The sequence below is a fragment of the Trachypithecus francoisi genome, unplaced genomic scaffold, assembly GCF_009764315.1.
Source record: "Trachypithecus francoisi isolate TF-2019V2 unplaced genomic scaffold, Tfra_2.0 Lachesis_group14, whole genome shotgun sequence".
Lineage (NCBI taxonomy): Eukaryota > Metazoa > Chordata > Mammalia > Primates > Cercopithecidae > Trachypithecus > Trachypithecus francoisi.
In genome coordinates, this window is record NW_022681459.1 from 44,734,650 (window position 1) to 44,751,215 (window position 16,566).

The 16,566-nt window shown below is 46.8% G+C and overlaps 1 protein-coding gene across 5 annotated transcripts in view; it reads left to right on the forward strand.

Annotated features, from left to right (window-relative positions):
- The window catches only part of MYO18B (myosin XVIIIB), a 300,037-nt gene that overhangs the window by 195,779 nt on the left and 87,692 nt on the right, over positions 1 to 16,566 (forward strand). For all 5 annotated transcript variants that reach the window (XM_033233057.1, XM_033233058.1, XM_033233055.1 and 2 more), the window contains one exon: positions 15,750 to 15,863. In XM_033233057.1, coding sequence (XP_033088948.1) covers positions 15,750 to 15,863 — 114 coding nt within the window. The remainder of the gene's footprint in view (positions 1 to 15,749; positions 15,864 to 16,566) is intronic.

Sequence of the window (16,566 nt, forward strand, 5' to 3'; positions counted from 1 at the left end):
GACTTTGGGTGTCCTCTCTTGGAGCCCTCTCGGACCTCCATGGGCTGGGTGAGGGTGCCGCCTCTTTTTCCTCACAATCTGCCCCTAAGTTAGTACTTGTCACTCCCTGCAATTATCCCTTTGTTTCCATCATTTTCTTTCCAACCCTTTAAAGGCAGGGACTGGAATGAGTAAGCATAGTAAGAGACTTAGCCAAAGTCACAAAGGATTAATAAAAATCCCAGCTGGGTTTGAACTGAGGGAATCCAACTCAAGCACCTGGGAATTTAACCGCTCCCCCAACACCACCGATGCCTCCTGTTGGTCTTCTGCTGTCTTGGGGCTATTATATCCTTTTTAATTTTTTTTTTTTGAGGCAAGGTCTTGCTCTGTTACCCGGGCTGGAGTGCAGTGGTGCAATCACAGTTTATTACAGCATCAACCTCAAGCGGAATACAGGCGTGCACCACCACACCTGGCTAATTGTTCTGTATTTTTGCTAGAGACAAAGTTTCTCTGTGTTGCCCAGGCTGGTCTCAAACTCCTGGGCTCAAGTGATCCACCTGCCTCGGCCTCCCAAAATGCGGAGACTACAGGCCACATCTTCCCTGGACACCCTGAGTGCTCCTGTAGGTCCTTCCACTTGGGAATTCTGGCTCATCTCCGGTGTTTACTCAGATGGGGCCACACAGCCTTGTGCGAGTCATATACTGTGAGCTGCTAGCAGTGGTTTGTTAATAGCCTGAGGCTCTCTATTAGTGCCCAGAAGACTAATAACCCTGGATTCATGCTCAGTGCCCTTAATTGGGACATTTGTCACTATGTGTCATGCATGCTTCCATGAGACACTGGAAATAATTAATAAGCACTGGGAAGATGACCCTGATGGGGGTCTTTTGTGTGTGGGCACCTGGGGAACATTTTTCCCCAGCCAGGAACTATGGAACAGGTGGCTTCCTGTGATGTTTTATTTGAAGAGCCTTTTTTAAAAAGATTATGTTGGAGTGAATTGATTCAATATTAACATAACCTCCTGTTGGAGAAGATAAAGACAGAATTGTAATTGGTTGAAAACATGGTTATCACGGGCCTATTCACCCCACAAATATTGACACATTCAATGCTATGATGAATGAAGTGGGAAGAGACCAGTTTCATTACAGGCAGGAAGGTGGGGATATCTCCCCAAAAGGACCTGTTACACATTTAGTCATGGAGGGCCTGTCAAGGTCGTGATAACTATTCTACAACAATGGTATTGATGGGGAACATTGATTCTTTACACTCTGCTAGTCATGGTGCCAAATACATCAGCGTCATGACCTGATTGTATCCCCCAAACCCACTTGAGTGCAGTGAAATGAATTCTGCAAGAGCAGGAGACTTTTCTGTTCTGAACCAGTGTGTGGGAGTGTGACTGTATACCACAAGTGCTCAGTCAATGAGTGGGGAGAGACCGGACAGGTGTTGGCCAGACTCCGGAGGAGACAACTAGTATTGTGCCCATTATGCCATTTCTTTTCTTTTCTTTTTTCTGTTTTTTTGAGTCAAGGTTTTGCTCTGTCACCAAGGCTAGAGTGGAGTGGCTCAATCATGGCTCACTGCAGCCTCGACCTTCCAGGCTCAGGCAATCCTCCCGCCTCAGCCTCCCAAGTAGCTGGCACTAGAGGCATGTGCCACCATGCCGAGCTAAGTTTTTTTTTTTTTTTTTGGAGAAATGAGGTTTCACCATCATGCCCAGCTAATTTTTGTTTGTTTTTGTAGAAATGAGGTTTCACCACATTGCCCAGGCTGGTCTGAAACTCCTGGGATCAAGTGATCCTCCAGCCTCAACCTCCCAAAGTGCTGGGATTTCAGGCTTGATCCAACACGCCCAGTCTATGCCCATTTTATATAGGAGGAGGCTCTGCATAGAGGAAAATCGGTCAAAGTCACAGAGATGGGTGGAACTGAGATTTAAAAAAATATATTTTGAAAGAATTTAAAACTTACAGAGAAGTTGCAAGAATAGTTCAAAGGGTTCATTTAAGTTTTTCACCCAGATTCACCAACTTTTGATATTTTTCCACATTTGCGATCTGGTTCTCTCTATAAATTATATTTTCTGAATTATCTGAAAGCAAGTTAAAGACATGGTGCCCCTGTTTCCTAATCAAAATCACAAAATTTGCTATTGATAAAAATTCTTTCTTCCTTCCTTCTTTTCTTTTCTTTTTTTTAGACAGAGTTTCACTCTTATTGCCCAGGCTGGAGTGCAATGATGCCATCTCGGCTCACTGCAACCTCTGCCTCCGGGGTTCAAGCGATTCCCCTGCCTCAGCCTCCCGAGTAGCTGGGATTACAGGCATGTGCCACCACGCCCAGCTATGTTTTGTGTGTGTGTTTTTAATAGAGACAGGGTTTCTCCTTGTTGGTCGGACTGGTCCCAAACTCCCGACCTCAGGTGATTTGCCCACCTCGGCCTCCCAAAGTGCTGGGATTACAGGTGTGAGCCACCTGCCCGGCCTAAAAATATTTTCTAATCCAGGAGTTGGCAAACTAAGACCCAAAAACCAAGTCCAGCCAACTGCATATTTCTTTGTGGTTTTTGTTTTTGCGTTTATTTTATTATAGCTAGTGAGCAAAGCATTTTTTTTGTTTTTAAATGGTTACATTTAAGGTGGTTCTATAAATGCCCACATATATACTTGATTTTGCCTCTTGACCTGCCAAGCCTAAAATCATTATTATCTGGCCCCTGATTTTGTCTGCTGCCTATTTAAATTTTGCCAATTAACCCCAATGTCCTTTTTAGCAATTTATCTCCCAATTTAGGATCCAACTTGGAATGTAAAACTCCTTCCATTATTTTCATGGTGTCATAGTTCCTCAGTCTGTCTTTTTTTATGATACTAACATTTTTGGAGAGCTCAGGCCAGTTGCATTGTAGAATGTTCCTCAATTTTGGGTGAACTGGAATTTAAACCCCTATTTTTTCCAATTTCAGAGTGATTTTTATTTATGCAGGTCTGAGATTTTTATTTATGCAGATCTGAGATTCCCAGGACACAGGACTTCCCATTTTAAAACCAGTAAGTCCCAGACCAAAAGGGATGAACTTGTCATCCTAGCACCAGTGTCTCAAGCACTGAGTAATCCTGTGGAAGATAAAATCTCCTTACCTTGGCCACCCTCCACCTGGCCTTGCAGCAAGGCCAGTTCTCAAAAGGTGCCTGGTGGATTTAGCAGAAAGTGTAATGAACCAAATGCCAGTGTGAGAACCTGTCCCCTTCCAAACAGGCCTTTTGTCTTCTGTCTTCCCATGTTTCTCGTTAGAGAAATTCTCACCAGTCACATGTGCTGGCCTTGTATCTTGCCTTTTTCCCTCTGTTTATGCATGTGAGCTGTATTGATATTATTGCATGTATTTTAGGCAATTAAAGTAATGGCAAAAAGTAATGGCATTAAATTAATGGCAAAAACCGCAGTTACTTTGGCACCAACCTAATAACTGGTTTATTGTTTTTGCTGTTGTATGCAACTACCACAATTTATCTTATCCATGTTGCTGTTTATGGGTATGTGGGTTTTGTTATGAATAGAGCCACTGTGAACTTTTTTTGGTGCATTATTTTATGAGAGGGGAGCAAATGTATGCATTTCTGTAGGGTGCATAACTAGAAGTGTTGTATCTCCGGGTCATAGTACACATGGTTTTTGGCTTTAGCAGATACTACAAAATAAATTTCCAAGGTACCTGTAGACATTTATACTCCCATCAGCAGAATATGAAAGCCCTACTGGCTTCCTGTTATGGCCTGCACTTGGTATTACTATCAGTTGTTGGCGTTTTAGCCATTCTGAGGGAAGGGAAACATTTTTTATTTTATTTTGCACTTTTCTGATGTTCACCTTTTCAAAGTATATCATCCATTTAGATATTTATTTTTACCTGTCCAAGGTGTATGCTTGTTTTTCTGTTGGTTTGTATTTTTCTTAGTCATTTGTAGGATACTTTGGTAGAAGCTCTTTGCTACATATGTCTACTGCCATTATTTTCTCTCACTTTAGGGTTGACCATTACATTTTCTCGGTGGTGTCTTTTTATGAAGAGAAATTCTTGATTTTGATGTAATCTAATGGGTCAATCTTAGATATCTTAGAATCCAAATTTGAAATCAGTTGGTCAGGCAGAGGGTGTTCTGGTTGGCTGGATATTCTGGTGAGGTGGGAGTGGTGCAGGGTGATGGAAAGTCTACCTTCATGGCCAAGACTCTGCGAAACTCCCAAATTTGAGACAGGTCTCAGTTAATTTAGAAAGTTTATTTTGCCAAGGTTGAAGACGCGGGCCTGTGACATAGCCTCAGGGAGTCCTGACGAAGTGCCCGAGGTGGTCAGGGCACAGCTTGGTTTTACACATTTTAGGGAGACTTGAGACGTCAATCAATATGTGTAAGAACTACAATGGTTTCGTCCAGAAAGGCGGGGACAACTCGAAGCAGGGAGGGGGTTTCCAGGTCACAGGTAGGTAAGAGACAAATGGTTGCATTCTTTTGAGTTTCTGATAAGCCTTTCCAAAGGAGGCAGTCAGAATACGCATCTATCTCAGTGAGCCGAGGGAGGACTTTGAATAGAATGAGGGCAGATTTGCCCTGAGCAGTTCCCACCTTGAATTTTCCCTTTAGCTAAGTGACGGGGGGTCTCAAGATATTCTCCTGTCCCTACTCATGGTTCTGTCCCTCAGTGCCCTATCAGTTTCTGCTAGGATTTGAATTACACTGATGGTTTCCAAGCTCGTGTGGGTGTGTGCACACACACACTGTGTGTGTTTTCTTTTTAGCAAAATAATCCACTTATTAAAGAGAAATCTCATTAAAATGCCCTCTGCCCTGACCATTAATAGCGTAACTGAAAATTGGGTTCATTGCTGGCCGCCTCATGTAGAGTCCAGTTAACAAGGACCAGGCCTGGTACAAGAAAAGTGAGTTTGTTTTATTTTATTTTATTTTATTTTAAGCCCCCCAGTACCTTTAACCTTAAAATTTATTTTAAATATATTCTTTTATTATTATCAGGGAAATACAGATGGCTGATAAATACCCAAAAGATGTAAATGCAGCTTAATTTTATTTTTTTTATTTTTTATTTTTTTTATTATACTTTAAGTTCTAGGGTACATGTGCATAACGTGCAGGTTTGTTACATATGTATACTTGTGCCATGTTGGTGTGCTGCACCCATCAACTCGTCAGCACCCATCAATTCATCATTCATATCATGTATAACTCCCCAATGCAATCCCTCCCTCCTCCCCCCTCCCCGAGTTTATTTTTGAAGCTAGCTTGGGAGAAGGGCACAAAACATTCTACTTTAAATGTGCTTCTTTACCTTTGGAGCAAAAAGCTGACACTTCCATAAGGTAATGGGGAGAGTGAGCAAGGGTAAGGGAGTCTCCCTGCTACCAGGTAGTTACCTGGTGGGCAGCTGAGTTGGCACTTTTCTGGGCAAGAGTAAGCTGTAAAAGTGGCCGAGTGGTCATGCCTTGGGCATACCCTCCTGACGCAACCCCTGGAGCAGGGTCTTTCCTGGGGACATGCTTCAATCTGCAAGTCAACTGTCTGCTCTGGAGGAGAAATTCGTCTCAGAGCACACAGAGGAACTTGCTCTATAGGGAATGCTGGGTGAGGGGCAGGTGAGAGGTTATTTTGCATTTCAAAAAGGGCTAAGTAGGAGGTAGAGGGAAAGGGGAAAGGAGAAAAGAGAACAACCCAGTGTCTTAGAAAAATGGGGGTACTTGGTTGTAATTAGACTTCCCTTGTTTCTCCCAGAGTACCCTCCTTATGGCTTTGAAGAAAGGGACCAGCTCGGGTATGTGGGGTCTGGTGAATAAGGCTGTGGTCACCCTCCCTGTCCAGGTCATTTCCTTCTACAGGGGGGATCCTGCCCACATGTCCCACCCCTTGTCCTTCCTGTGGACACTGTGGGTATCTGGGTTAGAGACCTATGCACGGAGGATGGGGGAGCACTCCTGGTGGTGGGCTTCTTCCCGGGGATGCATGCCGTGCCAGGCTACAGAGTCAGGCAGCCCTGGTTCACCCTGCAGGTTCACTGATGCCACTGAGCTCACGTGTCTGCCTCAGTCTCTCAGTACACCATGTGGGTCGAGTTCATACCATGTCAGGACCCAGAGTTGAACAAGAGCCAGGTGGCCCTCCAGGAGCCTAGTGTCCAGTGGGGAGACAGACGTGGGGGCACAAGACGTGGTGCTGTTTAGGGGAGCAAAGGGGTGCTGGAATATAATAAAAGAGGGATGTGAATGAGACAGGGGTCAGGGAGGGCCTTTTTTGGATGTTTTATCCTGCTCTTCTATTTTTCTTTCTCTCTTTGGAGCATCAGTGTGATCCAGATTCATCATCACCAGAGAGGAAGTCAGGATAGAAGCTTTTGAAGTCTGTTCAGTGGTGGAGGATTCAAGTAGTCTTTAGATCCTAAAATACAAAAAAATTAGGAGGACTCTTGAACCCTCAAAGAAATAGACTTAAGACAAGTGAAAAGAGGCCTGCTTTGCTCCGCAGGTGGTGAGCATATTCCACAGGGCTTACAGGAAAAAGCTGTGGACTTAAAAGAGACCTCAGTTCAGATTCTGCCTCCTTCGCTATTAGCTGTGTGACATTGACGAGTTAACTAACCTGTCTGTGCCTCAGTTTTCTCATCTGAAACTGAAAACAGCTACTTCCTAGAAATGTTACTTGTTATAAATCAACACGTCTTAATCAGCTCAGGCTGCCATAACAAACTACCATAAACTAGGTAGCTTCAGCAACAGACATTTATTTCTTATAGTTCTGGAGGCTGGAAGTCTGAGATCAGGGTACCAGCATGCCTGGGTTCTGTTGTGGGCTCTGTTCCTGGCCTACAGACAGACAAATGCCTTCTCTCTGTGTCCTCACATGGTGGAGAGAGTGGAAGGAACTTTCTGGTGTTTCTTCTTCTAAGGGCACGTATCTTATCATGGGGGCCCCACCCTCATGACCGAATCTAAACCTTATTACCTCCTCAAAGCCTCATCTCCTAATACCATCACATTCAGGGGTGATTTCAACATATACATTTCTAGGGGATGGGATTCTGTCTCTGGCAACATGGTAAATGTCATGTGCGTCCGTGTGAAGAGACCGCCAAACAGGCTTTGTGTGAGCAACATGACTGTTTATTTTACCTGGGTACAGGTGGGCTGAGTCAGCGAAGGGAGATAAGGGTGGGGCCGTTTTACAGGATTTGGGTAGGTAAAGGAAAATTACAGTCAAAGGGGGGTTGTTCTCTGGCGGGCAGGAGTGGGGGTTACAAGGTACTCAGTGGGGGAGCTTTTTGAGCCAGAGTGAGTCAGGAAAAGGAACTTCACAAGATAATATCATGGCTTAAGGCAAGGACCAACCATTTTCACTTCCTTTGTGGTGGAATGTCATCAGTTAAGGCGAGGCAGGGCATTTGCACTTCTTTTGTGATTCTTCAGTTACTTCAGGCCATCTGGGCGTATATGTGCCAGTCACAGGGGGTGTGATGGCTTGGCTTGGGCTCAGAGGCCTGACGCTGACCTCAGGTGATCCGCCTGCCTCGGCCTTCCAAAGTGCTGGGATTATATGCGTGAGCTACTGCGCACGGCTGACATTCTTAATATGTTTGCATTTGACAATTTTGTTTGATGTGAGGACTGTCTCTAGTTTGAGCTGTGGGTGATTCCCTTCAGGGAAAGCCTTAATGTTGAAGGTTGGTTCTTCCAAGTACCCTGACAGGATGTCAAGGCCTGGGGTGTGTTGAGATTAGCCTTCCAAAGACACCATTTCTTAACCAGAATGCTTTCCCTGTGATGTTTGTGATGCAGTATTTTAAAATCCCTTCAGTTGTTCAACTAGACCCAGAAATCTAGGTTCTAACTACTCTGCCCAAAGACTGGAATTTTTCCTCTCCACACCTCATTCCCTATGTCTAGTCAACTCATCTAATAGCTTAACAAATCCTAGCAATACATTTTACCCAGGTATTTAAAGCAGGCAGATGGCTTCGCATAGAGAAGTAATGCTATTCATCAGTTTGTAGTTGATGTATATGTGATAGGAATCTCAATTGGCCTCACGCTGAATGAAACAGAGATGGGTGAGGGGAGAGAATGCCTAGATTTAGCTCAGGAACAGAGACTTGTGTGTAGAGGGGTCTTTGGGGTGGCCCAGGAAGGGCATGGGTTTGGAGTCTCAACCACTAGCACACAAGTCTGACCTTGGGCAAATCACTTTTCCCTGGGCTGCAGTTTTCTCATTTGTGAAATGATGAGGGCTGACTGCTTCCTTACAGGGCTGTTGTGGGCTATAGTGATAATGAATTATCAAGCAGCCACACAGTGCCTAATGTAGTGAGTGTTGAAGAAATCTCCTTCCTTTCTTTCCCCATCATTGAGTAATTGGGAAAGAAAAATATTGAGCCCACTATGGGTGAGGATCCATACACAGAGCAGGTAAACAGTAAATAATTGTTACTTTATCACAGGGTTTTGGATGGAATCACTTTGATCTAACTTTTTTGGTAGATTAGCATCAATTAACACTATGGTAGTGTTTGGATTTGCTTTTTTAAGAGATGGGGTTGCCCGAGCTGGAGTGCAGTGGTGTGAGCATAGCTCACTGCAGCCTTGCACTCCTAGGCTCAAGGAATCTTCTTGTCTCACCCTCCTGGGTAGCTGGGACTACAAGTGCTCCACCATGCCCAGCTAATTTTTTTACTCTTTATAGAGATGAGGTCTAGCTATGGTGTCTAGGCTGGTCTGAAACTCCTGGCCTCAAGTAATACTCCCACCTCGGCCTCCCAGTGTGCTAGGATTATAGGCATAAGCCACCATGCCTGATAGATAGCAATGTTTTTTGAGTATTTACTCTGTGGCCAACATCACATATGCATTACCTCCTTTAACTCACTCACTCATTCGTATCTGGGTTTTAGGTGGTAACCCAGTTCAAATTGGCTTGCATAGAAAAAGGGAAGTTATTGGCCGAAGTATCTGAAAAGTTCTGAGGCTAGGACTGCCTTCAGGTTTGGCTAGATCTAGGTACCCCAATCATGTCATCAAGATTATGTGTCTTGCCACCCATTTCACCTCAACATCAGCTTATATCTTACGCGTGTTCTATCTTGTATTCTTAGGCAGACTCTTCCATCTTGCCCAGACTTTCCAAGCTTTTATCCTGCTTCAGAAAGAGTGAACTTTATTTTCATAGTCTCAGCAAAAATCTTGGTGTCAACCATGTTTTTATTACAGAACCAACCACTATGGCCAACAGGAGGTGATGCTCTGATTGTGTAGGCTGGGTCATGTGCCCCTGTCTAAGCTTGGGGAGCAGGATCTACACCATCAAAGCATATGAATGTTTGGAGGTGGACATTTATCACAGGAAAGATGGGGTCCTTCTCTCAAAAGAATGGGGAGTAGATGCTGGGCATGTACCATACCACATTTTCCGTACAGAGCGTCTGTAGTGGGCTCTATTGTTTCTGAGGGAGTGCAAGTTAGTGGCTTAGAGTGGGAACTTGGTGACCAGACTACCTGTGTTCATAATCCAGCTGTGCCATTTAGTACTTGAATGACCATCACTAAGTCACTCAACCTCTCTATTCCTCAGTTTCCTCAACTATAACAACAGGAATGGTTGTTGACCCTACCTCAGAATGCTATTCTGAAAGTTAGATGAATTAATACATGAAAAGTGTTCAGAGCAGTGCCCGGCACAGAGTAACAGCTCATCCTCATAACCTTCGTGCATGGCATCTCCTAGGCTTGTACAGTGCACAACTGATACAGCTGTACTCAGCAGTCCTACTCAATCCGTGCAAATCACTTTGTGCCCCATTTTTTGGATGCTGATATGGCTTGGCTACGTTCCCACACAAATCTCATCTTGAATCAAAAGTAGCTCCCATAATTCCCATGTGTCATGGGAGGGAACTGCTGTGAGGTATTTGAATCATGGGGAGTGGGTCTTTCTCATGCTAGTCTTGTGACAGTGAATAAGTCTCAGGAGATCTGATGATTTTTTAAAAGGGAGTTTCCCTGCACATGCCTTCTTGCTTGCAGCCGTGTAAGACATCCCTTTGCTTCTCCTTTGCCTTCTGCCATGATTGTGAGGCCTCCCCAGCCATGTGGAACTGTGAGTCCAGTGCACCTCTTTCCTTTATAAATTATTCAGTCTCAGATATGTCTTTATGAGGAGTGTGAGAACAGACTAATACGGATGGGAAAAAATCAAAGTTCAGAAACCTGCCCAAGGTCACAGGCTCATAGACAGAAGTACTGGGACTGAAATCCAATTCTGCCTGACCTTTGGGTCTGCTCCTAACCACCACATGATGTTAAACATCCCCCTGGTGGTAGAGAACAGAGAGAGAATGCCACCTCTCCTTCCCTCCTGTTCTTTGACCCTAGATGGTGCTCATCTCATCTTACCCCTGTGAACTCTAGGCTTCCAGGACCCACAATCACAGAAGAGTCAGGGCCTCACCAAATATCCCCAGACCAAAGCTTAGCAGCGCTTAATTTATGCATAAGATCTGGAAGCATGTTTCCCTCTATAAGTACAGTATGGGGAGGACTGGGAATGAACAGTCTTTCTACCGTTTACTAGAAGAAGGATCCAATCCTAAGGGAATAGTAGGCAATGAAGCCCTCCATAGATGCCTGCCTTGCAGAATTTGAACAAATCTGGGGAAGCCGGGCTGATTTAATTAGAGAACAATGGAATGATTTAGTATGCGCTGGAGGAAGGTGCTTTTTCTAGCTATCGAAAGTGTTTTGGTGCTTTGTACCCACATACTCTTGCCATTGTTCTATTGATTTTACAAAAAAGTAAAAGTTGGAAGAGAAACAAAAATCTAATGAACTTAAACTAAAATCAAATCAGTTGTGTTGTTGAGGGACTACTGGGGTCCGGCCCACACTAGGTCGGGAGAGAGATGGAAATTGCGGGGCCTTCATCTCACCCTAAACCTTTCCACCACTGAGAGGCCTTGTCCATGGGGACGTGATGGTTACTCGGAGTTGAAAGATGGGAGGTGTCAGCTGTCACCTCAGGTCCTCATTGTCACACTGGTCACAAGGGTTGGAGAGTGAACGTCAATAATTCTTCCCCATCGCCTGTCAGCCCAGCCACCTTTACCCCCCACTGCTCTCTGACAGCTCTGCCCAGAGCTCCTCAGGGGAAGGCATTTTCAAAGGCGTGTCTGGCCAGTGTCGTACCACTGAAGGATCTGATCTCCGTCCTAACATGACTTGCCACCGACTTCATAAAAACATCAGTCAAACAGCCTCTGTATGAAAATAATGTGCAGTGAATTCTTCTTATGCTGGGTCATCCATAATAGAAAACCAGCCAGAGGTGGCCCCATATTTCTTTCTGCTCCCTAAAATGTAATAAATTGAAACTTTTAAAGCTCAGCATGAAGACAGCTTGTCAGCAGCAGCCCAGGACCTGCCCCGTGGAGGTGCTGGCCTGGGAAATTCCTGGTCTGGCCCATCCAGATCCTATTAAAATCTAGACCTGCTTGACTTGTGTGCCTCTGGGTCACTGACCTCCCTCTACCCATCCCAGTGGGACAGGAAGGCCACAATTCCTCCTTAAGATGGTCAGTGCCAAGGCCGTGCTTCTCCTGACTGTGTAAACTTGGCCCCTTCTTTTGGCTTCTGCTTCCTTTTCTTTCTAAAATGGAATTAAAAATTCCCCCTTCTGAAAGGAGCCCACAGCGACCATCGTTACCGTTTTGTAATGTTTTCTCACTGCCAGACACTGTGTAAGAACTTTGCGTGTTTTCACCCATGTATCCTGCAGACATTCCATGATGGAACCATTCCCATTTTACAGAGTAGGAAACTGAGGCATAGGAAGATGGTGTTGCTGGGAGAAGCAGACTCCCTGGGGTCTGGCTGCAGTGCCCAGGCTCTGAACCACACGTACAATGCAATCTGGTCCTTAGTGTTGCTAACATTGGTTTCCTTCCTCTGTCCTTTGGAATGAATGTGTTAATCCCTGGCAGGTTCCAGGAATGATGCATATTTCCACCACATTTGCTCAAACTCTGTGTTCTGTCATTTTACAGACTCCCAACTTAGTCCAGGCTCTCCTGATGCTGCCTAAGAGGTTTCTGTTACAGCACGAAACCATTGAGCTGTTTTCTCTGCAACAGAGCTCTCTCTCTATTTTGATCCATTCTATCTGTGTGGTCAGACCTTCCAGTGAGTGGCTTTCTATGAGGGACAGTGAAGCTCAGTGGTTAAGAGCTTGGCCTCTGGTGTTGGAGCAAGCAGGCTGTCCACAGACCAGCTCTGTGGTGGTGAACAAGTCACTTCCCCTCTGTGTGTCTCAGAGTCCGCCTTTATCAAAAGGTCCTAATGGTGGCACCTTTCTCCTAGAGGTGCTGTGGGGATTTCATGAAGCAAGGCAGAGAAAGCACAGTGCCGTGAACATGGTCCCCAAGCAACAGTAGCAGGTGGGGCGGCTAATGCCAAAACCATCAGGGCTGAGATAATCCTATCTCCAGCCCAGTATGAGCTAAGAAGGCCAGCAGCTGTCTCCATTGACTGCTGTCTGTGTTCATCTCTGTCTGGGGATAAGTCATCCCTCTCTCTGCTTGCTCCAAGGAAAGAAGGGAAAGGAAACAGCATTTCTGGATCATGCACCATTATGCCATCTATAAAATGGGGATAAAAATAGAGCCTGCTTTCTCTGGGGGCTCTGAGGACCGGCGGGATCATGCTGCTGAAACCCTCTGCTGAAGTAGGGGCTGGGCAGATGGGAACTGTGCCATCGTGTTCTGCTTTGCCCTGTTGCTTTATTTACAATGACTCTCTCTCGCCTCCTGGCTCCCAGCCCAGCTCCTTGGCCTGGCAGAGGGGCCCTGCGTGAGGCCTCCTCTTCCACCATTAGCTATCTGACATCATCTCCCTTGATGGCCCATCTGCTCCCGCCGCCCAGACCTTTTGTTCTTTGCACACTGCGCTGTGCCGACTCTTCCATTTCTCTCCACTTCCACCCCTTCCGCCCCAGCTGGAGCACCTCCACTGCCTCCTTCCTGCAGGACCATGGCGGCCCTCTCACTGTCCGTCCTATTTCCAATCTGGTCCCACCCTCCCCACAGCAGCCAGAGGGAGATTAAGCCACATACCTCCTTAGAAACCATCCATGGCTTCCTGGCAGACTGAAATAAAATCTAAGCTTTGCAGCCCAGCTCACAAGCCTCAGTGATGTGAACCCTCTCCACATCTTCAGCATCTCCCCCTCCTCTCCTTCTCTGTACAGCTGTCTGGCTGCACTAGTGAGCTTTCTGTTCCTCAGCACCACTGTTAGTTCCTGTCTCTGCCTCAGGGCCTTTGCACTTGCTATTGCCGCTGCCCAGTGCACTCTGCACATGGCCATCTGCTTTGCATCTTGTTTTGTTTTTTTTTTGAGACGGAGTTTCAGTCTTGCTACCCAGGCTGGAATGCAATGGTGTGATCTCGGGCTCACTGCATCCTCCGCCTCCTGGGTTCAACCAATTCTCCTGCCTCAGCCTCCCAAGTAGCTGGGATTACAGGCATGTACCACCATACCCGGTTAATTTTTTTGTATTTTTAATAGAGATGGGGTTTCACCATGTTGGTCAGGCTGGTCTTGAACTCCTGACCTCAGGTGATCCGCCCTCTCGACCTCCCACAGTCCTGGGATTACAGGCCTGAGCCACTGCGACCGGCCCTTCCTTTGCATCTTTTAGGTCTTAGCTTAAATGCTTCTCCTTCATGAGTCCTCTGACTTCTGCTTAAAAGAGGGGCTGGCTTTGCCTTGCCTGCCTTCAGGGGAGCCTTATCACCCACCTCCTAGCCATGGCAGAGGCACTTGAGTCACCTGCTGGAAAGTAAGACCAGGCCTGACATCTCACTTCCTCTGTCCATTATGCTCTAACAAGGCCAATTACCTTCCCTTGCTCTACATCCATTTTCTCAGTGTGTCTCCATCCCTCCCATTTGCCAAGTGAAATGGGCCCCCAGCCCTCTTTTGCTGGGCCCAACTGCAGGAATACATTGTTCTCAGGGGCTGGAAAAGGGGATTTTGTGAGTTGTGGCCCATCCCTCTCTGAGCCCCGAATGTTTACCTTAGGTGATTTCTAAGAGTGTTTCCTGTTCAGAGATACAGAAAAGGGGGATAAGAGGGCCGACGGGACTTACTGTAGACCTCCTGAATGTTCAGCACTCTGAATGTGCAGGCATCCTGCTGTGAGCTGAATATTATAAATGAGCTGAGTTAGGCTGGGCGTGGTGACTCACACCTATAATCCCAGCGCTTTGGGAGGCCGAGGCAGGCAGATCACGAAGTCAGGAGTTCAAGACCAGCCTGGCCAATATGGTGAAACCCTGTCTCTACTAAAAAACACAAAAATGAGCCATGCATGGTGGTGGGCGTCTGTAGTCCCAGCTACTCCAGAGGCTAAGGCAGGAGAATCACTGGAACCTGGGAGGTGGAGATTGCAGTGAACCGAGATTGCGCCACTGAACTCCAGCCTGGGCGACAGAGCAAGACTCTGTCTCAAAAAAAAAAAAAAAAAAAAAGGCTGAGTTTGAGTTCAGAAGAGGCAGCTGCCAATTACAGAATGGATTTAGTATATGTGCATGAATATGGCATGTCTATGGCATGCGCAGTGGGGCATGTCTGTTACCTGGGGCCATGTACATAAGTAATTGGATGAATCTTGATGACTCCACTTTGCTAGGATAGGAGGCCTACTGTGTACAGGTGGGAGGAAAAGTGAGAAAGAGAAGTGTGAGAGAGAGCTTTAAGTCGGTGGCTGTTAGCCTTCTAGTGAAAGCTGTGAACCCAGGAAAATGCTAAATGCTCACATGCAGAATATTTTGCATACCATTTTAAAGGGGGTCTGTGGACCCACTTTTAACCCTGAACCCTGGTTAAGAAACTTCCATTTGGCTGATTCCCATGGGCCTTCAAACCACCTCCTCCAGGAAGCCTCCCTTGATTCCCATCCTGCGTTTCCACTGTGCCGGTGTCCCCCGCTTCCCTCTACTGCACAAAGAGGTTGTCATTAGCGGTTCTTGCCTGTCTCCCACTGAGAGGGCAGGGGCCAGCTTGATTGTTCCCTGCATGTCCAGTGCCTGGCACTGAGTGGGCGTCAGCAAGGATTTGCTGAATGGGACTGAAGAATAGCTCCTGGCGATGCACCAGGGGTGACGTTATGAGTGGGCTCAGAACCTGGCTGCTTTAAATGCAAATTTATTTGCTTTCCCCCAGGTGTGGGTTCATGAATAGTTGTGAAGACATGAGGGTCACCTATAAATTAATTAATCCCCTGCCTGGGAGGGGCTGGGCTGAGCTAGAGGGGAAGGACATTCAAGGAGGCAGCCTCATGAGGAGGCCTCTCCTCTCCCCTCATCTTCCCTCCCCTCCCCTCGCCTCCCCTCCCCTCTGCTTTCCCTTGCTCTCCCCTCCCCCTCCCCTCCTCCCTCACCTCTCACCTCCCCTCCCCCTCCCCACCTCCCCTCCCCTCCCCCTCCCCTCCTCCTTCCCTCCTCCCTCACCTCTCACCTCCCCTCCCCCTCCCCACCTCCTCCCCTCCCCCTCCCCTCCTCCCTCCCCTCCTCCCTCACCTCTCACCTCCCCTCCCCCTCCCCTCCTCCCTCCCCTCCTCCCTCACCTCTCACCTCCCCACCTCCCTCCCCCCATCTCTTCTCATTTTCTTTTCTTCTCTTCTCCGCCTCTTGCCTGGTCCAGCTGGAGCAGAGTGAAGCCAAGTGTGAGGAGGCCTTGAAGACCCAGAAGGTGCTCACAGCGGACCTGGAGAGCATGCACAGCGAGCTGGAGAACGTGACGCGGAACAAGAGCCTGGTACCTGTCCCTTCCTGCAGCTGCAGGGACCTGGGCCACCATAGGCCTCTAGGAGCTAGTGTGGGCCTAGTGTGCGCTCAGCACTATAGGAAGTACAAGGACATTTTTTGTAACTACCGGCTAGCACCTTGAAGGTACAGACATCCATTGTAGGCCTCTTGTGTGCTCAGCTCTGTGACAGGGACAGGGGGACTTATTGTAGACCTACTAGGTGCTCAGCGTTCTGAACGTGCAGGCATCCTACTGTAAGCTGAGCATTATAAAGATATGAGGCATTGATGGGGCTCAACTGTGTGCTCCCATCTGCAATGATAAGCAAGGAAGTCTCTTTGGACATAATGAGTGCTCAAGTGCTGTGAATGTGCATCTGATGTGAGCTTGCTCTTTGCTCAGTACCCAGTGTGGGAACACAGGTGTATACTGTGTGCCCACCCTGCTCGCCACTCAAAGTGGTTCTCAGACATCTGCTGTGGTCCTACTGTGTGCTCACCATCATGAGCTGGAACTTGATCCTTATTGTGGGGCTACTGCATGTCCCCTCTAGTAAGTGGAGACAAGGGCATCTCTTGGCCCACTTAGGCTCATTACCAGGTGAAGATTTCAGCCATTTATTATAGAACTACCCATGCTCACCCCTGAATGGGGACACATGGACATATATTGTCAATTTATTATTTTGGTGAAAATTGGATATAGGTTTCCA